Source organism: Chionomys nivalis, chromosome 6, assembly GCF_950005125.1.
Source record: "Chionomys nivalis chromosome 6, mChiNiv1.1, whole genome shotgun sequence".
Classification (NCBI taxonomy): domain Eukaryota; kingdom Metazoa; phylum Chordata; class Mammalia; order Rodentia; family Cricetidae; genus Chionomys; species Chionomys nivalis.
This window is the reverse complement of record NC_080091.1, coordinates 94462258-94484901: the sequence shown is the minus strand read 5'-3', so window position 1 is coordinate 94484901 and position 22644 is coordinate 94462258. Positions and strand designations below refer to the sequence as shown.

The window sequence follows — 22644 nt, the reverse complement described above, 5'->3', positions numbered from 1 at the left end:
TGGGGACAAAAATGCACATGGGTTATTTATATTTCCCCAGGTATGGACCACAGTGAATGCCTGACATTTACAGTGGTACACAGCATTTTTCTTCAGACGGGGCTTGTCTAAGGCACCAAATCAAGCTCCAGGGTGTCCCACTCAATCAGTGGGCTGCAGCATGTCATTGTGCATCTTGGTTCCTGCTTTGCCTGGCTCCCTCACTTGTTTCTCTTAACAAATCTCCCACACATCTGCCTCTGGGGACTCCAGGTTCAGACAAGACCCATGTTTTATGATTCTGAGTCCAGTGGTCCCTTCACTACAGAATTCTGCCTGACCAAAGAAAGACAGACAACACTTGGTTCTAGTCCTGCCCCCTCCAGAGCTCATCACTGAAATGCAACTGTCACTGTGATGACATTAAGAGATAGGACCTCAGCCGGGCGGTGGTGGCGCACGCCTTTAATCCCAGCACTTGGGAGGCAGAGGCAGGCGGATCTCTGTGAGTTCGAGACCAGCCTGGTCTACAAGAGCTAGTTCCAGGACAGGCTTCAAAACCACAGAGAAACCCTGTCTCGAAAAACCAAAAAAAAAAAGAGATAGGACCTCTGGGGATGATTACATCATGAAGACTCTGCCCATAGGATGGATTAATGCCATTACAGGGGAGTTACCACAAGAGCGGGCCCCGATAAAAGAATGAATGTAGCTCAACATCCTCTGTCTCAGGCATGCTCACTTGCCCTTCTGACCTGCTGCGACAAGGCCCAAAGGTTTACAAGATGCTAGAATTACAATCTTATTTCCCAGCCTCCAAAACCGTTAGCCAAATTAGTGTTAATAACCTCCCTAAGCTGTGGTATTGTTAGAACAGCAATTAATGGATCAACACAAGTCCCTCACTGACACGATGCTGTGACCCATGTGAGAGAATTTTCCTGACACACACACACACAAATCCTGTGAACTTATTTGCCACCCTATCTAAATAAGGTCCACTTCAAGTAAGGACAGAGATGTCATGCAATTATGTACAAATGTTTAATCGTTTCAATAAATATATTTTAGTACCATTGCTTTATACCATATTAGATCCATCCCTAATTATGAATGCTATAAATCTGAGTTAGACAATAGAGAACATCATTGGTCCACATAATTAACATGTTTTGTTTTATAGTAGAATATAAAATAATTCATCAGCTTATTGATATGCTGGTGACATTATTACAAAATAATACCTATCATTTCCTCTTGTTTGAGGCCTTAAATGTGCTACATTTCTTAAACTCTGATTTTACTAACTTAAACTTTCTAAAATTCTTCAAGAGACCCATTCAGCCCATTGGAAATCGTCCCAGGAAACAGTATCTATACTAGTCCAGGTTTAGTTGGAACATTAGGAACCACTTCATACAGCTAAAACAGAGTTTAATAGCATAGAATAGGTGGCAATGGAGGAGCTGATGAGATGCCAAACAGAAAGGCCAGCCAGAGAACAGCATCAACAGGAAGCCACTGATGTTATGGCCAATACACACGTTAGGGTTAAAACAGCAAGGCCCGAAACACCAAAGAAAGTAAATAAGTAGCTGGCTATAGGCAGCCAAGCTAACCAGGAAATTGAAAGCATAGGGCTGTGCAAAAATCAACAACCAGTCTTAGCGGGCTCCAACTGACATTCAGCATCCCCTGCAGATGTACGTGAGGTTCTATTGCCTTATACACTCTTCTGACACATCAAATTACAGCAGATTTATTGTGGGTAATGACAGTGTCTACAAAAGCTTTTACTTTTCCAGTAGGGACCCTGTGGACAAGGAGCTAGATGGGGGGAACCAAGAAAAACTGCAGCTACAACTTGGTAACTGTGCCTGCAAACCTCAGAGTGCCCCTTCATGCTTAAAGGTCTTTGAAACTGCAGTTATGGTATAGTTCCCACTACACCATAAATGGAGTCTCCAGTGTTTCCCACACATGAGCAAGAACTCAGGGTAGGCATCCTCACAAGATCTGCTGTCATCATTTTATCACTTGCACAGTGGCATTGACATCCCTCCCCTTCTATTGGTATCTTGACAGAATGTGCCCTGAAAGGAAGATGCAGTCAATCCTATCCCCAAAGGGATGAGGAAGGGGACACCTGGTCCTTCCCCATCCTCCCTCCTCCTGGTACTTCAAGTATCTCCTTCTTGAATCAACCTGGCAGGGAGAAGTTGAGGAATCCACTCTGCCAGGTTTGATCTCCACCACCACATGGAGCACAAGAGAGGAGGTAGGTAAGGGAGGTGCCTGCAGGCGCATCACACTGGCACCCGCAGGGTGACACAACACAGCTGTGGTGAAGAACCTCAGACACAATCAAAGCCCCACCCGAGAAGCAGCACGCCGAGATCAGGGCCCGGAATCTTAACACCAGAGAGCAAGACAAAGGGGAAAGTGGCCTTTGATTTTGCAGCTAATGAAATTATAAATCAAAACCATGGGGCAAGCCTTTGTATCCAGGCTTGCAACTGTGCTCACAGGGCCACAAAGCCTATGCCGCATCACCCCTGTTGGCTTTGGTGACAGTGTGAGCCACTTTGCCTAAAGGAACACAGAGACTTCCCAACAAGCAGAAGAACATTGCACCCTGCTTTGGTTGCTGCTGCAGTCGCCCAGCCTTCCAGCGTTTCTGTAAAATGTAAATCCTGCTGTCCTTCATCTGGGGTAGGCTGAATTATAGATTACTAAATTTAAAATAAAAAGTTTTTACATTTTTGGCGTAAGAAATACAATTGGAACGCTAGGTACTATAATTAATGCTTGCAATGATACTCCTCATTAAAACAAGCTGGATTCAAACATAAATCTTTGAAGTGAAAAATTAAGCTTAGTTAAAAAGTCTATTGTGCAAATTAAACACAGTGTAGCGAGTCCAATAATTTCTGTAAGTTATTCATTTTCAATGTTTTGTTTCATAGATAATATAATCAGAACATGAAGTGTAATTAAAAACTGTGAAATGTATGTCAGGATTTGCAAGGAAGGAGCAGAAAAGTGGGTAAAAATTTTTTTTTTACTCATGGTCCTGCTAGCATATTTATGTTCTAGCCATAAATCATTTATTTTGAGGCCCAAATGGGCTAAGCCCTATGCTGGAAAATGGACTATCTCAATTTGATGGTAACCCTAAATCAAGTTCACAGATCTTAGCCTGGGAGCCCGGGGAAAGATAAAGAGAAATGGTACATTTATTACCCTCACCCTGCAGTGACGTGGCAATCTGCATCCAGAGAAAGCCACCACATCCTACGGTGCCACGTTCTGTAACCCACCATCTGGGCTCCCGATAGGGTTTCCCAGCCCCAATCAGAACCACATTTCACATGCTCCATAAATGATGTAAGAGAAGCAGATCCCTGCAGAGTAAGAACTAGAGATCTCTGAGGAATATCCTGCCCGCTCCTCTCTTCAGGTCTTTAGCGCTATCCTTCAGAAGGTTTTAATCAAGGAAAATGAGCCTTCTGAGAGCAGAAGATGCAATCCCAAGGTGGTTTCCCGAGACCAGAACGCATGTCACATAATTTAGAGCCATAGTCTGCTACCTGATAGCCGCCCGTCATACTTGTCAGTATCAGGGGAATGCAATCAGACAAACGCCATCTATTCCCATTATCGAGCACCCCACCTCCACTGAGCACTGCTTCCACACTCAATGAGTATCCTTATAGTGTCAGTTTTGATTTAAAAGCAAAGTTCAGGTTACAATGAAAATTACATGATGTGTTCCGACATACTTTGCCTTGTATTTGTCCAGCTCTCTCCCTTTCTATTGAGGTCTTTGCTCGTCAGGAAGCCCTTCATCTTATGCTGTGACCTCTCTCTTCTTCTTTCTCTCCCACTCCCCACACATGTGCATGTGGGCCGCTATGTTTGTACTTATGTGGGCTCCTAGCCCAGATCCTTGCTCCTCAAGACACATATTAAATGAGAATAAAGCCAAGTCAAGGTGTGAATGAATAAAAACACATATATAAAAAGCACAAAAGCAAGGAATTGGAGCCTTAAATACCATTAAATATCTTTTTTTAAAAAAAATTAATTTTTAAAAAGTCAATACCAGCAACTAGAGGCTGGAGGCCACTTTAGGCTGAAGGAAAAATCCATTCCTGCTGTCAGAATTTGAAAGCTGGTGTCTTAGGATAGGAGCCACATTGTATTAAGGGCAAGAAAAAAAAAGTCAAACAAAAGCAGAGTCGTGTCCCGGGATGTCCTCTGCAAGGCTAACAGGAAGATGTTCACCATGCAGCATGAAAGATGAGCCTAAGTTGAAGAGAGCAAAGGAGAGAGTCCGGAAGACAGAGGACCTGCAGGCAAACACCTGGTCACCTGAGTCTAGGTCCAACTTCCATGCTATTTGTGAGCAAAGAGCGAGCCACACCTTTAACTGCAGCGAGTTGTCCAGGAAGGGAGGGTCACTGTCCTTTTATAAAGATTAGACTTGGAGAGTTGGGGATCTTCCAAGAGCTGTTCTCTGTAACCATCCCATTTTGTACTACAAAGAGTAACCATGACTACTGTAGCTTAAAACACAGATTTATCATTGTATTACCCTAGAAGTCAGGGTCTTAGCCGAGGCTGGTTTTTTTTTTTTTTTTAAGAGTTTTGGGGGCAAACCCCCTTCCCTTGTCCTTTCCAGCTCCCAGAGGCTGATGGGTGTTCACTGACTCTACACAAGACCCGTGTCACTCCAACCTCCATCACTGTGGTCACATCTCCTTCCCTGACTCCAACTCTCACCCCGTCTTACAGGGACCATTTGCACGTGGCCACACGAATAAACCTGTACCGTCTCCTCACTTCAAGACCCTCAACTGAGTCATGTCTGAAGAAAAACACATCTGCTCTCTCAGATTCCAAGCATTGGCCATTTTTGGACAAGCCATTATTCTGTTTCCCACGGTCATCATTTGGGGAAATCAAACCACTTACTATAACACTCTTCTCACTTGTGAGTGGCTAACATCAGACACGTGTGTCAGACTGTATCCTCCACAGCCCCAGTTCCCTAACATTCTCCATTTAAAAGACACAAATAGACGACGGCTTTGTATGGCTATAGTACGGTCTTGCCGATTCCTTTTATTTACTTGTTATTTTCCTTTTATTTCTCCATGGACACTAGGATAATTTTTGCATCACATATAAATCAGTGAAATCCATGCAAGTGGTAAAAGGTTCACCACCACAAAATGTTTGCCAGAGCAGGATGTGGTGGCTCACAGATGCATGGTTATCTGCCTCAGTTCGAAGTGGCGATCCTGCCTCCAGCAATCTCAGAATGAGACTGTGCCTGAGAGCTGTCTCCTCCTGTTTTATAATCCTCTCTATGGCTGGGATTAAAGGCACGCACCTCCAGGTTTCTATGAAAACAACTGGGATTAAAGGTATGTGTTACCACTGCCTGGTCTGTAAGGCTGGCCAGAGGGGTTGTTTTACTCTCTGACCTTCAGGCAAGTTTTATTTATTAAAATACAAATGAAATGCCACTGCAGATCAAGCAGGTAATCAACACGGGGAGTTCAAGGCTAGCCTGAACTATTATCAAAATATAATAATTATTTCTAGTGAGTTGACCACACTGGAAAACCTACTATCCCAGTTAAATCTGGTTCTGGAAACTGTCGCAAGTGCCTCTCTATAAAATCCCCCAATAAAGTAGGCAGACACTCTCGCAGCACACAGCTAACATAAGTGGACCCATCTTTCCCCTCTTCCCTTGCTCAAGTCCTTACCCTCTGATCCCACCCTGCAGGCCTGGAAGGACTGACAGATAATGACGCCCTTGGACAGTTGGCTGAGGAACCCCAGCCAACAGGGCTCTTTACTGTTTCATGAAGCATCGCAGGGAAAATGTGGCTGCCACTGACGACTCTACATTAAAGTGTAATGATGGCCACAGAGGCAGAGTGGCCAGGAAGAGAGGGAAAGGCGGTGGGTGAGCGAGGGGAAAAAAAGGAAAACATATCAACTCAGAGTGCAAAGAGGGAATCCGGAACGAGCCCCCCACCCCCACCCCCCCACCCCCCGGGCTTGCTTCGGCTGCAATAAACACCTCGGGCTGTCTCTATTAAGATAAAGCTGTCAATTAAAACTAACTGTAAATTCTGTTAAAAGATATGGGTGTTTAGGTCAGAGCAGGGGTGCACACTGAGCCAGGGAGCTAGAAAAGCAGGTTGGAGCTACCTCCCACACACTCATTTCAATTCAGTGCCCATAGGTGGAAGCTTGCTCTTGCTCCCACTTGGGGCTTGAGTTTCTGCTGAAGCAAGCTCATGCTCATTGATCTTATCTCATCTGTTCAGGGTCATCAGGGCTCTCTGTCTTTGGGTCTCTAGGAACTCAGTTCTCACTCCCTGCGTCTCCTTCCAGGCTTCATCCCTCTCTGTGACAGCGGATTGGACAAAAGCGTCTAATATATAGATGCTTATTAATTAACTAATAATGGGGAATCCCCCTCAGTATGCTGTGAATATGTTTTATTATCATTGGTTAGTAAAGAAGCTGCTTTGGTCTACGGCAGGATAGAATATAGCCAAGCTGGGAGAGATACATAGAGAGAATAAGCAGAGTCAAAGAGATGCCATGTAGCTGCCGAAGGAGGACACCCAGAACTTTTCAGGTGAGCCACAGCCTCGTGATGATACACAGATTAACAGAAATGGGTTAATTCAAGATATAAGAGTTAGCCAGGAATACGCTTGAGCCATTGGTCAAACAGTGTTGTAATTAATATAGTTTCCATGTGATTATTAGGGTCTGAGTGGCAGGGAAATGAAAGCATAGTCTCCGTTTACATTCAATACCCTTGAGTCTTTCTATGTGTGTCCTGAACTACTTTTAACCCAACAAGCACCACCAGGATAGTGTTAGAGGCTGGAGTGCCTGTTCTAGACTCCAACCACTTGGGCCCTGGCTCTGTTTGTCATTGGCTGTACCCTTATATTTATTGAACATCTTTACACCTCAGTTTTCTTTGCCATGAAATGGGAAAGGGTGGGAAAAATAATCACCACTGCCACATGACTTCTGGTGACAGTTTTGGGGATAGCTGTACCTTTTGTGCCTTCCTTCCTCACAGTTCTTCAGACATACCTTAGATGCATGAAGACAGAATCATCGTGAAGAATCCAGACCACAGGTTCAGGTCTTACAGAATCTTAGCATTTTCAGTTTAAGGTACCCAGAACTCCCCTGCCTTGCTTCCTTTGTGGACTTCCTTCTGCCTTCTATTTTCTGTCTCCAACTTGTCTTGTGACTGGGTTGTCAATGTATGAAAATATGTTTTAGCTTGAAAGACCAGTGATTAGAACGACATCTGAACTTGGACAAATGTTGCTATATTAGGAAGCCAGAATATTCATGTCTAGACTCCTGCCCTTAATTTCATCTTAAAAGAAAATGACTCTTAGCTTAAAAATAAATGCAGAACAGCCATTTGATAAACCTGGCGTGCGGGTTGGTCTATGATGGCTAATATGCATTGCTAACTTGGCAGGGTCTTCTAGGGAACAAACCTCTGGGTATCTCTGTGAGGGAGTTCCTACTCCAGGTTATAACTGAGCTGAGAAGACCCACACTAAGTGCAAGTAGTCCCATTCCATGGGCTGGGGAGCAGGACCTCATTCAAAAGAGAAAGTGAGCCAAGTGCCAACATCCATCACTCTGTATCCTGACTGTGTATACAATGAGAGCAGCCACCTCACAGCTCAGCCGCCAAGCTTCCCTCACAAAGATGGAGCAACTGTGAGCCACGAGAAACCCTTCCTTCCTGACTTAAGTTGCTTTTCAAGTATCTTGTTGTAGCAATAAAAAAAAGCAACTAACAAAGACTCTCCCAGGAATTGTGATGCTGTGTGGAATTCAATCACCAACTACAAAAGGCTCAAATATCACAATATATCAAATTATTCAGATATATTCATATATTCATAAATAAGCTATTGGTTGAAGCCAAACATGTTTCAAACTAAATATTAGCTCCCAGTTGATGAATTTGCTAAGACTATGTCTGTGAGACAGCCTGGGTTTGATCTCAGCTAAAATATCTATATAAGGACCTATAACTCAAGGAGAAAAGTAGTATATTATCCAAGGGAATAATAATCAAAACCTCGGGTACCACAAGAGGCTAGGAAAGCAGTGAAATGATGCTCTGGAGGTTGTCCTTAAGACAGCCAAGAAGGTGAGCCAAATTTTCAGGGCTCAGGAATGGGAGGCAAATGCTCCATGGAGCAAGGCAGTGGCCCCTCACATTCAGTCCAGTGCAGTCATGCTAAATCCATACTAACTTTCTAGATAAAGTTTCTTTTCAGACAAGCTAGAAATACAGCTGTCTATGTAAAAATACTTTTCAAAATATTAGCTCAGTATTTTTCAGAACAACTAACTCAACAGGCAAAACTTGTAAACTTTTTGTTATTATATTAAAATTTCATTTGTATGTCTACTGTATATATAATTATATGGCATAAGAATATTTTCATGCAAGTATGAGTGTACATTAAGCATATCACCCTTTTCTTCCCTCCCTTTCCTCACTCCCAGTTATCCTTCTTGTGAATTTTAAACATCTATTTCTTCATTACAAGAAATTTGAAGGGGGCTAGGAATATAGTTCAGTGGTAGAGTTCTTGCCTAGCATGTGAAGGGTCCCAGTTCAATTCTTTGCAACACACACACCACACACCCAGAGAGACAGACAGACACACACACAGACACACAGACACACACACCATAGGAACAAACAAAAAAAATGCTGCGGGAGCTCCTTCCGCTCCTTCGGCCAATAGCCTTTAAGATACCAACCCACTTGGGTGTGGTCTCTTTCGCTTTAAAAAGCCCTTCTCTCTCTCTCTCTCTCTCTCTCTCTCTCTCTCTCTCTCTCTCTCTCTCTCTTGCGGTCATCTGTAAGTTTTCCCTTTAATTAAATAACCCTTTTATTAATCATAATTCCAAACTGGTGTGGGATTGTTTTGTGACTTATGCCTTCAGGAAAAGATTGTGGGGTTTTTTTTTGTTGTTGTTGTTGTTGTTTTGTTTTTTGAGTGGATAAGATGGCCTTGTGAGTAAAGGCTCTTCTACCATGTTGTATGACCTGAGTTTAAACCCCAAAACCCATGTAGTGGAAGGAGAGAACCATTTCTTCTGACCTCCAGATGCATGCATGCATACGCACACACAATTAAAAATAGGTATGTTTTCATTCTTCCTAAAACACTATCTAACATTTTGAAAGTATAATAGTTATTAACTTACATGAATTAAACCACCTTCTCTGTCTTAGTTAACCTGAAAAAAAAGCCACTTAGAGAAAACTGGGGTCACACATCAAAGTTCGGCCTTGAGAAGAGACCAAGTCAATGTCAGGGCTTTCTGAGCTAAAATTTTCAATTAGCATTCTCGTCAGTTAACAGGTAAGACTGCAGGAAACTCAGCCTGCTCTACAAATCCTCTGTCGCAATCCCCAACAAAACTTCACCCAGTTCACCCCTACCTAATAGAGTTCTACCCAGAGGTTCTCTCAAAGGGTGGTTGACATTCCAAAATACTGGCTCATAATGTAGTAGCTAAAAAAGCATATCGGAGAACCTGGTGGGAAATCCTGCCGAAACTCCAGAACCACAGAGGACTTAGCAGTGACCATGTTTGATGTTTAACAGGCAGAGATGCACTTGAAGACATCAACTTTTTCTTCCCCAAAATACAAGGTGAATGCTTTCAGCAATAGAGCTTGTACCTACTTCCCATGAGACCTGAGAGATACAATTATACATTCAGGAGAAATGTTTCAATACTGTCAGCCTGCAGCAGCCCTGAAAGTGACTCTTCTGAGCTGGATTTGTGACCTTCTTCCCATGAGACCTGGGAGATACAACTGCTCATTCGTGAGAGATGTTCCTGGGATCATCAGCCCGTGGCAACCCTGAAAATGACTCTTTTGGACCTGATATGTGAGGCTTGGACCTGAGTGACTCTGAGCATGCATCCTGTTTTGGGGATGTGTCAGGGTCTTTTTTTTTTTTTTATTATGTATACAGTATTCTGTCTGTCTGTGTCTGCAAGCCAGAAGAGGGCACCAAACCCCATTACAGATGGTTGTGAGCCACCATGTGGTTGCTGGGAATTGAACTCATGACCTTTGGAAGAGCAGGCAATGCTCTTAACCACTGAGCCATCTCTCCAGCCCCTGTGTCAGGGTCTTTAAATAGGAAAGGGAAGATAGAGATGAAGGAGGCCTTTGATTAGAATCATGAGGGACTGAGAGAAAAGAAAATATTTACTCTCACCAAGGCAAGAAGAAAAAGGATGAAATAGAAGGTCAAATGACTCCAAAACAATTAACAAATGTCATCATATTATAAGCCCAACAAAGCCCATTTTTATTGGATTATTTGTTATTTTGATGTCAAGTTTCTTGAGTTCTTGGTATATTTTGGAGATTAGTCCTCTGTCCAATGTGGGGTTGGTGAAAACCTTTCCCAATCTGTAGGCTGCCGTTTTGTCCTGCTGATCATCTTCCTTTGCTTTACAGAAGTTTCTCAGTTTCAGGAGGTCCCATTTATTCATTGTTGTTTTCAGTGTCTGTGCTACTGGGGTTATATTTAGGAAGTGGTCTCCTGTGCCAATGTGTTCAAGTGTACTTCTCACTTTCTCTTCTATGAGATTCAGTGTGGTTGGTTTTATGTTGAGGTGTTTGATTCATTTGGACTTGAGTTTTGTGCATGACCATAGATACGGATCTATTTGCATTCTTTTACATGCTGATATCCAGTTATGCCAGCATCATTTGTTGAATATGCTTTCTTTTTTCCATTTTATAATTTATATTTTTAGCTTTGTCAAAAATCATAGATGTATGGATTTATATCCAGGTCTTTGATTCAGTTCCATTGGCTCTCCTGTCTGTTTTTATGCCAATACCAGGCTGTTTGCAGTACTGTAGTTCTGTAGTAGAGTTTGAAGTCAGGGATGGTGATAAATAGAACAACAAATCCAATTAAAAAAAAAAAGTGGAGTACAGACCTAAACAGAAAACTCTCAACAGAGGAATCTAAATGGCTGAAAAATACTTAAGGAAATGCTCAGTACCCTTAGCCATCAGATAAATGCAAATCAAAACAACTCTGAGATTCCATCTTATACCTGTCAGAATGACCAAGATCAAAAACACTGATGACAACTTATACTGGAGAGGTTGTGGGGTAAAAGGAACACTCCTGCATTGCCAGTGGGAAGGCAAACTTGTACAGCCACTTTGGATATCAGTATGGCTATTTTTCAGAAAATAAGGAAACAGTCTATCTCAAGACCCAACAATACCACTTTTGGGTATATGCCCAAAGAATGCTCAATCGTACCACAAGTACATGTGTTCAATTATGTTCACAGCAGCATTGTTTGTCATAGCCAGAACCTGGAAACAACCTAGATGCCCCTCAACTGAAGAATGGATAAAGAAAATGTGGTACATTTACACAATGGAGTACTACTCAGTGGTTTAAAAAAATGATGACGTCTTGAAATTTGTGGGCAAATGGATGGATCTAGAAACATTATATTGAGTGAGGTAACCCAGACCCAGAAAGACAAATATACTATGTATTCACTCATAAGTGGCTTTTAGATATAAAGCAAAGAAAAACCAGCCTACAGGCCACAACCCCAGAGAAACTGGGGAAACAACAAAGAGGACCCCAAAAGAGACATACAGGGATCTACATAGGAAGGTGAAAAAGACAAGATCTCCTGAGTAAATTGGGAGGTGGGGATCATGCAAGAAGGTAGCAGGGGAGAGGAAAGGAAGTGAGGGAAATGGAGAAAAATGTATAGCTCAATAAAAAACAATAAAAAATAAACCCCAAAACCACCAAACCCCATAAATACATATGATGTAGGTGGGTCTTCTATCTATCTGTTGCTTTCATTGGTTAATTAATAAAGAAAACTGCTTGGCCTGATAGGTCAGAACATAGGTAGGCGGGGAAGACAGAACAGAATGCTGGGAGGAAGAAGGCAGTGAGGCAGTCACCACAAAGCTCTGGCCCAAGATGGACATAGGCTGGAATCTTCCCCGTAAGCCACCACCTCGTGGTGCTACACAGATGACTAGATATGGGTTAATGCAAGATATGAAAGTTAGCCAAGAAGAGGCTAGATATAATGGGCCAAGCAGTGTTTAAATGAATACAATTTGTGTGTTGTTATTTCGGGTGTATAGCTAACCATGCGGGAGCTGGGCAGGACGAAAAGTAGACCTGCTCGCGTCTTCACTACATACATATAATTATTTTTTTTCTTTAAACTTCTTAAAAATATTCATTTATTTATTTTTATGAGTGTTTTACTTGCATATATGACTGTGAACCACAAGCATGCCTGGTGCCTTGGAGGTCAAAAAGGGCTTTGGATCTCTGGGAACATGGAGATGCTGGAAATCAATATATAAAAAACATTTTCCTTTCTAGAAAAATAATAGTGGAAATAGCAACCTCACCTAGGATCTGCTGTTTTAAGCCTGTAGAGATGACCTCCCGAGATGAACTCATTTCACTGTTTTTGGTACTGTTAATTCTAGCTATGGCCCCCCAGAAAGCCACTGGGGCATGTTTTACAGGTTGTGGGGAAATAATACAGACTAAAGACAACACCACAGACTCCACTCTAGGGAGTCTAATCCCCTTCCCATCACCTGTCAAAACCTTCAGGGAGAATTGTCATTTCCCTGAAGCAGCAACTTTTAATTTCCCGTAAGCTAGAATCTGTCCTCAGGCCTTTGCAATGACACAAAAGGCTCAAACTACTCCTTCTGAAGTCTGCAACACAAATGACAGGAACTCTTCTGGATGGAGACCTCGCCTTCTGTTTCCACTTCTTCACTGTCTAAATTAACAAACTCAAAAATATTAAACATCCAAGATACAAAGACCCTACATATATACTTAAGACCCTAAACGTATACTTAATTATTGTCAGTTAACGAATGTTATGTGGTGTTCATCTCTTCTACGCTTCCAAGCAGAACATAATCCATTCTTGAGGCTTAATTCATGAACGTTTAGATGGCTGAGACCAAGGAAGCAATGTGTGAGAAACACTGGGTTTAAGCATTATATATGAAGACAACAGAAGCATGGAAAATGCAGTAGAGGCTCTGAATCATTTGTGGAAAATAATAAAGTTTGAAAAAAGAAGAGTTGAGATAGTAATTGTGCTCAAATGAGTTGGGAAAATAAGCCTACACAAAAACCTGTCCATGGGTATTTCTAGAAATCTTATTCATAACTGCCAAAACCTTTAGACAATCAAGATAGTCCTCCAATCCAACAAACAGTAATACTCCAGACAATGAAAAGTTCAAAATTAAAAGAGAAACATAAGGCAGGAGTGATAGCACCAAAACTAGACATGTCTATCATATTTCCTACCATACACAAAGAAGGGTCAGAACAAAGGAGGCCTAGCAGGAACATTACTGGAGCATGTGAGACAGATACTAGGGACAGCAGGGATATGGCAAGTGTCAGGGATGCCACAGAGAACAGAGACTCGATGGCCTGTTATAGAGGGATCTGAACACACTGCCCCATCTCTAGCAATCAATCGTCAACTAAGATGGGCATAGCTGAGCACTGAGAGATAACCAGAGATCCTTATCAGTTCCTACCTATGCCCTACACCTGAAACAGTTACTGCTAGAAAAGCCAATCACCCATCAAGGCCTGACCCCTTTCAGAGAGCTGCCACATTCCCACAGCACTGTGTTTCCTGGAGAAAGTGTCTATTCTGGGTCTTGTCCTCCTCTACCCATGCTCCTTCCTCACAGGGGCGTCTTCAGAAGCTACTCATTGCAGTCTTGTGCAGCATGCTAATAGACAGACTACTGCGCCATGAAAAGACGAAGGAAATGCAATGCACATCACTAAAGGAAAGGGGCAAAGCCTTAGGAGTTCAGCTACATGGCCCTATATTGACTGACAAGCAGATGGTAAAAGTCAGCTGTTACCAAGTATAGGGGTTTCAATGAGAATGAGCCCCATAGACTCACATGATGGAGGAAGGTCATTGGCTAATTAAAGAAGAAACTGCTTGGCCCTCATAGGTTAGAACATAGGTGGGTGGAGTAAACAGAACAGAATGCTGGGAGGAAGAGGAAGTGAGGTAAGACGCCTCAGACATACGCCTTAGCTCTTCTCTCAGGGCAGATGCGATGAAGCTCCAACCCAGGATGGACGTAGGCTAGAATCTTTCCAGTAAGCACACCTTGGGGTGCTACACAGATTATTAGAAATGGGCTAGTCCAGGTGCGAGAGTTAGTTGAGAAAAGGCTAGATATAATGGGCCAAGCAGTGTTTAAAAGAATACAGTTTGTGTGTTGTTATTTCGGGTAAAGCTAGCTGTGCTGGAGCTGGGGCGGCAGGAACACAGCCCACAGCCCCCACAACAAATGCTTGGTTGCCAGTTAGTGGAACTGTTTGAGAAGGATTAGGAGGTGTGGCCTTCTTGAAATAGGTGGGACCATGTTGCAGCAGGTGTGTCATTGATGGGGAGGTTCTAAATCTTAGAGGTTCAAAAGCCCACCCTAGGCCCTGTATCTCTCTTCTTGCTGCCTGTAGATCATTATATAGAGCTCTCAGCATCATGTATGTAAGCAAGCCTTTTTTATTATTGGTTTTCAAGACAGAGTTTTAATGTGTATCCCTGGCTGTCCTGGAACTCATTCTGTAGCAGGCTGACCTCGATCTCAAAGATCTGCCTGCCTCTGCCTTGAGTGCTGTGATTAAGGACAGGTGCCACCACACCCAGCTGAATGTTTCCTTTGACAAGAGTTGCCTTGGTCACGGTGTCTCTTCAGACCCATAAAGCAGGGGAGGGAAGAATAACGGGCAGAGTACAAGGGACATCAGTCTGCTCTGTGTGATCCATGTGACATATGTATGTAACCAGACAGATGACACATGTATCACACGCATGCACATTTATCTACATTTATCAGAACCCAGAATGCCCAGCACCAAGAATGAACCCAGATGCTGTGATCTGTGGTTAAAAATGAATCCTTAATACAGGTATAATAAACGTGTTCCTGTGATGTAGGATGTTGACCCTTGGCCTGTGCCGGTTGTGGCAGGGACAAACTGAATGAAGTGGTCAGAAAGCAAAGGAAGAGTGATGGGGCTGGAGAGATGGCCAGGCAGTTTAAGACTCGTCCTACTGATCTTTCAAAGGACTTTAGTTTACTTCGCAGCACCCACATAGGGAGCTCAAAACCACCTATAATTGCAAGCCCAGAGAATGCAATGCTTCTAGCTTCTGTGGGAATCTGCATGTGTGTGCTCAACCCAAAAGCAGACACAGGCACACAGCACACAGACACACAGCACACAGACACACACAATTAAAAACAATAAAAAAATAAATCTATTTAAAAAGAAAACCCTTCTTTTCCCACCATCAACAAAAGAAGTTATGCCCTGTTTGCTAATACCAGAATTCTACCTGTGCAATTCACTTTTATTGGCTTCTGCTACTTGTTAAAATGCAAATACCTCTGGGAGAGATGAGAGCTGGAGCCACGCAATTCAAGTGTTATTTCCTGGAATTGACTTGATTTGGAAAGATGATTCTGACAGAAGAAAGTATAGAGCAAACTCGAGATCATCGAAAAACAAACGATTTGTGAATGGATGGCTGGGGATGTTTAAACACTCTATTAACTTTAGCAAAGTAATTTTTCTTTCTGGTAAAATAGAATGAAACTACTAAAGGCTTTAATCCATGAAAGAAAGAAATGATATAATGGACTTTTTAAAATTAATTTTTTATGCTCTGCAAAAACACTACCAAGAGAATATTAAAACAGGACATGGGAAGGGGGCTGTGGAATATTTGCAAACATGTATCTGATGAGAGATTGAATAAATCAAATCAGATACCCAGCAATCAAGCTAAAAACTTGGGCAAAGGCTTTTAACAGACACATCATAAAAAAATAAAAAAAGGATACATAGACGACAAAGAAGCACATGAGAAAATATTCCACATCACATATTGTGCGATGTTTCATTTGTCTTTTAATAAATAAAGCTTGCCTGAAGTTCAGAGAGTAAACTTACACTTACACTGATCAGCCTTACAGAGCAGGCTATGGTGACACACACCTTTAATCCCAGTAGCCATGCTAATTTGCCATAGAAACTGGGTAGTAGTGGTGCACACCTTTATTCCCAGCACTAAGACGGGAGGAGACAGCTCTCACACACAGTCTCATTCTGAGATTCCTGGGGGCAGGATCACCATTTTGAACCGAGGTAGAGGTAAGAGCCAGTGATTGGCTGTTTTGCTTTTCTGACCGTCAAGTTGAACCACAATATCATGCTACAACATATCACCAGGGAAACAAAAATTAAAATAACAAGATGCCATACCCATTAAAATGATCAAAACCCAGTAACAAGACTGTGGAGGAACAGGTGCACCCCCTGCTGCTAGGAATGCAGAAAGTGCAACCACTCTGAAAGAGAGTCCCCAGTTGGAAAAGCGCCTGCTGCACAAGCATCCTGTGTGAGTTTGGATCCCTAGCACCCACATCAATGCTGGGTGTGGCAGCATGTCTGTCTGCGACCCTGATCTTGGTGGTGGAGCGAACAGGCAGATCCCAGAGCTCACTGGCCATCTACTCCAGATCATCAATGAGCTCCAGGCTCTGGGAGAGACACTGGCTCAAAAATGAGTGGAATGCACAGACCATCCCATCCAGTGTACACACACACACACACACACACACACACGCAGGATGTGTACACGCTCATGCACATTCACTCGCATGCACGCACACACAAAAAGATACATACACAGATAATTCACAAAAAAAAACCACTAAATTCATTTTAACTATATCACCCAGGAATCATATCCCTTGGTAATTTACCAAAAGAAGTTGAAATTTTCTGCTCAATATATATGTGGAAATTTATAGCAGCTTTCTTCCTAACTGCCAAAATATTAGATGCAATCAGATATGCTATCCCTCAATAATGAATGAATATACTTCAAGGCATCCAAACAGTGGAATATTACTCAGTACTAAAAAAAAGAATGAGCTATTAAGCCAGGAAGGACACATGAATAAAACCTAAATACATATTTTTAAGTGAAAAAAGCAAATATGGAAATGTCACACACTATATGATTCCAACTATGTGACATCGTGTAAACGGGAACGCGGTGAAGGCAGGTAAGGATCAGCGACCGCCAAGAGCAGAGAGAGCAATCAAACGCAAATCACGTGGGATCTTAACACAATGGAAGTTACAGCTTGATTGTATAATGACAGATACACCTCACTGCACACCCGTCCAAACCTTCGGGATCTCCAAACATCGAGGAAAACCCTAAAAAAAGAGCTAGACTTTGGGGTGATCATTATGTCTCAGTGTAGCTGGCCAATAGCAGGTGTACTATCGGTGAGGTGCTGACAGTGGAGAAGGCTATGCCCATGTGGGGGCAGAAGGTATTATGAGAAGCCTCTGCGTCTCTTCCATTAATGTGAGCTTAACAGTGAAGTATGATATTTAAAACCAGAGTGAACATGGTATGACTACGTGTCATCGTCTTGTCTTGTTTTCCTTTGGGCTTGGGTTTCTTGAGATAGGGTCTAACACAGTCCTGGCTGACCTTGAACTTACTATGTAAGCCAAAAATGCCCTTCAGCTCTTGACCTGCCTGCCTCCACCTGGCAGGTGCTGGGATTCCAGACCTGTGTCACTATATCTGCTTTTGTTTACTGCTATTATTACTACTAAATGTTAGATACTTAGGAATAGCAAGTGGGTTTAATAGGGAGACCAAAGATTCTTTGATTGATCTCTGCCTCTCCTGCTGACATTAACACTGAAATAACAGAAGAAGTGCCCAGTTACATCATGTTACTACACTCCACGCGCCAATGCTGAAGTCACCTCCGACAACCACCACACTGTCTAACATAATCAGCTGCCCTAGAAATAACGAATAAATGGGCAAACTCTCTGATTTTCCCTGCTGCGTGAGAGCAGAAGTGAAAGACTAGCTCAGTGCCCAGACGCGGCTCCTGATAAAATTCCGTTTTTCAGGACATTACTGGTCAAAGCGCAGCCTTAACTTCTCTCCAAAGGCCATGAATGTGTGCCCGTTACTGGCTTGCTCCCCCTGGCTTGTTCAGCCTACTTTCTTACAGAACCTAGGACCACCATCCCAGGCATAGCCCCACACACAATGGGCAAGGACTGCTACACAGAGAAACCCTGTCTCAAATAATAATAATAATAATAAACCAGCACATCTCTCTAGCCCTGTTTCATTTCAAGGCTCTTGCTCCCACTTCAGTTTTACCACTGTGAAAGCAAAAGAAATGAAAATGAAAAAGGACTTTATCTCTAGGGACATCTCGGCCTTCCAAAAAAGAAATATTCCTGTACACCAGCAAGAATAGTTATGTGTTAAACGAAAAAAAAAGCACAAGAAAAAAACATACCTTTTGCTTTGTGCTTGACTTCAGGCCAACTTGGGTATGGCTTTTCGACTAGAGGAAAAACGAGAAAGAAATCTATGAAGAATGTGCACAACTGTAGCCCTTTCTTCTAGCAGGCGAAAGTTTTGAGTTGAAGCCCATTTCCTTAACTTTCCATCACAGCCACCAGAAATTCAGCAACACAGCCTAGACAGAGTTTTCCTCACTGAATGCCAGCCTGTGCAAGCTTGAGAGCCGGCAATGCGTAGCAAAGTTTGTGCTTGTCAATGCCTCGCTCACAGTTACCAGTTCAGCATCTTCTCCTGGAGGACACCACAGAAACCACCAACTGTAACACATGAAGAAGGGCTCGCTGCTGTGATGAGGCAAACGGAAAGAAGAGGGGGAACGAAAGCAAGCAGCGGCAAGGGGCAAGGCAGAGGAAGGAGACAAAAGTTCTGAACATAGGAGGGAGAGAAAGCAGATGCACGCAACGAAGAGATGAACCAGTGTACGGCAAGGCTTCCAAGTACATTTCTAGAGGGCAGATATTAACCTTTCCTCATAAAATGTGTCCACTGTAGAGGGAAGCAAAGTGCTTAGGGACCGAAGCTTGTATTTAGGGTCTTTTTCCTCAAGGTTGTTCATGAAGCTCTGTACTGACTGGGGACTAGTGAAAGGAAAGCAGACATTGAACTGCACAAGAATATTTTCACCAGGAATGCTACACGTTGTTTCCCCAGAAGGAAAAAGCAAAAGTCAAACTTCCTGTATTGAAACAGTGATTGTATTTGGCCTTGAGTGTATGATGAATCGGTTAATTCAAAAGCAAAGACTAGAGTAATGTCTTCCTAAGTCAGCAATCTCAATGCTTTTAGACTTGGGTCACAAAGGGCTTCTGTATCTATTCATATCTATTTATTTTTATTAACTGGGACTGAGAATGTTTTCAATATATATTTATTAGTTTTAAGATATCAGTAACAGGCCCATTTTACATGACCTGGCATAAGTTTATAGATTCAGTGTTATGCTGGATATTGACAAGAAAGCGGCACTTAGGGTTTGTACTCCCATTAACATTTGCCGTGAGTAGAGAGTAACTCCGACATTATATTTGTTTTTGCATTTACCCTATTTTGTTTGCAGCAGATAAATCAAGTCTTTTCTTACCCGGATATGCATCTGGAAAAAGAAAAGTATTTAAAATAATCATTGCAGACAATTGCAAATCTTCCTCCCTGATAATGAGTGACATCCACATAAGAAAGGAGAACAGTATCCATACAAGGAGAAAACCCCACATGAGGACCAGAGTGTCTATCTACAACTCGGGAGCAATTCATCCTAAGGAAGCCAGACCTGATGACTGCCTGATATTGTGTATCTAGTCTCCAGAACAGTCAGAAAATTCATTTCTGTTGTTTACATCATCCGGCTGTTGCATCCTCTATGGCAGCTCCAGCAAACTATTATAGAGACCCCAACAAATCTACTCCCAAGAAGTCAGTGACCCTGAAGGCGGAGGCTCAACAAAGCCATGAGCTAAAGCAAAACTGTGTTACTGTGACTTCCATCACCAGCCCTGTGTATTCTACACACAGTGAACTCGGGTTAGTGATGCTCAGACTCCACACTTTTCACAGATACTGTCCAGGGGGGGCAGCTTGTCGTGTAACCTTCCCAAACCCAAGTCCAGAAATTCCAAATCAAGACACATTTGTCACTTGCCGCCACTGAAAACACATGTGCTAAGCAACCTAATAGGAAGGAAGGGTGATTGTGGCTCAGAGTATTCAGCCATGGTTGCTTGTCCTCATAGATATGGGCAGGAAGCAAAGCCAACATCACTGTGAAGTCTACATGGTAGGACAGAGAAATCCACCTGCTCACAGTATGGGTGAGGAAATAAAGAAAGAGAAGGGAGGGAGGGGGAGAAGGAGGAAAGAAGAGAGAGAGAGAGAGAGAGAGAGAGAGAGAGAGAGAGAGAGAGAGAGAATGATTATCACAAATTATACACCACTTAAAGAAGCACGCCCAAAGCAACCTACATCTTCCAACTAGGTCTCACTTCAAAGTTTGTGCCACGTTAAACTATAAGAATCCATCAGTGGAAGAATTCATTGATAAAGGAACAACCCACACAATCCAATCACTTCCCAGAGGCCCCACCCCTGAACACTGTTCTGTTAGCTACCAAGCCTTCAGCACAGGTGCTTGTGAAGAGCATGCTGGTGTCTAAGATGGAACAGCATTTGAGAAGCTCAGCTGGTATACGGCCTTATCATCATCTTGGAATCACACGTTTAAGGGGGACAGTAGCTGAGAATGATGAGTGGAGAAAATACTGGGAGCCGGTGCCATCGTCCCTCCCTTCCCCGTGAAGAACACAGACAAATGGACCTGCTCCTCTCCCTGTTAAATGCCTATTAACAACCCTACTTTGACCGGAGCCTGTGGGTGACCAGGAAGAGCCAAAGCAGGTGAACAGTTGGCGAATGACCCCAGCTAGTCTAAAACAGGCCTGCAATCTTTCCTAACAATGCCAACTGACAAATGCAAGCACAGAAATCCTATTTTTGCTTCTTTTTAGAAATTTCATTGTACTTCTTTATCATATTAAACACCATGAATCTATGAATAGAATCTTTGTGTATAAGTCCTCATCATAATAGCTAAGATGACTTCAAGAAAAAAGGTTTTCATTGATAAGAAGGATTGAAAGCTGAACTGCTTCTATGCTGTGGGCTTGTTGCTGCTGTCTATTGTGCAATCCCACGGGGGAGGCTGGGGGTGAGAAGACCAGACGTGGAGGCAAGGACACAGACCCCGAGAGAGTTCAGTATGACTATTTATTGTAAAAGAATCGGGGGTTTTTATGGGGTTAGGGAAATTAAGCTGTCATAGGAACGTTTTTTGGTTGGTCCTTTTGAAACTAGCTGTTGCTGCTAGCATGTTGTGATTGGCTAAGAGTGTGCACCATTAGTTATTGTGCTTTTGGTCCACTGACAGGTTGTTTTAGCCAATTTTGTGTATTCACTGTGACTTTGCATGTGCTTGCTTGTGCTACTGCCCTGCCTCACTTCTAGAAGAAAAAATGTCATCTCCACTTGACGTGAAATGAGTCTTGGGTCTCTCATGGTGAAAGACTGCTCTAGGTAGAATGATGTTGAGCTTAGTTAAATCACCCGAGACACATACACTGGGTGTCACAGTCCCCTTGAAGTGAGATGGTAGCCTTTGAAATTTTTCTTTTATAAATTAGACTTTATAGTTTATATTTTTCTGTAAAAATAATTTTATAGGCTATATTACAAAGGCCCATTTAATGTCAAATATAACCAAGATGCTATGAGATTGCCAAAAATATAAACTATCACAATATTAACAACTAAAGTAGAAAATAATAAAATTTTCCCAGAAACTGTCATATTTTTTCCATATATGGTATGTCTAACAATAGCGTCTTCAGAAGGACATACTTAATTTGAAGAGGGTAGACTACAGTGGAAATGCAGGCGTCCTGAGTCTCAGGGTGCTGATTTACTGTTGATGTGTCTCCCACCTTTCTCACCAGAACGCCTTCATTTTCCTTACTCAGGTCATCTCCAAATCACCGTGACCTTCAGCAGCCACACACAGGGTAACTTAGGCTCCTGCTGGAGAAGTGGAACCAGCAGGGAAAGCCATGGAGCCGCTTCCCAGGCCCGTTCACTTCCACTGCTCTCCGTGAGCCCAGGCCCGCTCACTTCCACGGCTCTCCGTGAGCCCAGGCTACCACCTACCTACCCGGCTGTCTTAGTTCAGTCACTATTGCTATGATGAAACACTATGACTGAAGCGCCTTAGGGAGGAGAGGGGTTTATCTGGCTTACATTTCCACATATCATGGTCCATCACTGAAGGAAGTTAACACACGAACTCACACAGGGCAGGAACCTGAAGGCAGGAACTGATGTAGAGGCCATGACGTGTGCTTCTTCCTGGCTTGTAATCCCTGACTTGTTCAGCCTGCTTTTTTATGGAACCCGGGACCACTATGCCAGGGATGGCCCCACCCACAATGGGTTGGGCCCTCCCCCATCAGTTACTAATGGAGAAAATGCTCTATAGGCCTGCGCACAACCTGA

At 42.8% G+C, this 22644-nt stretch overlaps 1 protein-coding gene across 4 annotated transcripts in view; it reads right to left on the bottom strand.

Moving 5' to 3' along the window:
• Nucleotides 1-22644, bottom strand: part of Rasgef1b (RasGEF domain family member 1B) — a 516000-nt gene that overhangs the window by 404100 nt on the left and 89256 nt on the right. For 3 of the 4 annotated variants that reach the window (XM_057771474.1, XM_057771477.1, XM_057771475.1), the window contains exon 2: nucleotides 18539-18586. The exons of the other annotated variant lie outside the window; for it this stretch is intronic. In XM_057771474.1, coding sequence (XP_057627457.1) covers nucleotides 18539-18586 — 48 coding nt within the window. The remainder of the gene's footprint in view (nucleotides 1-18538; nucleotides 18587-22644) is intronic. 4 annotated transcript variants of the gene reach the window in all.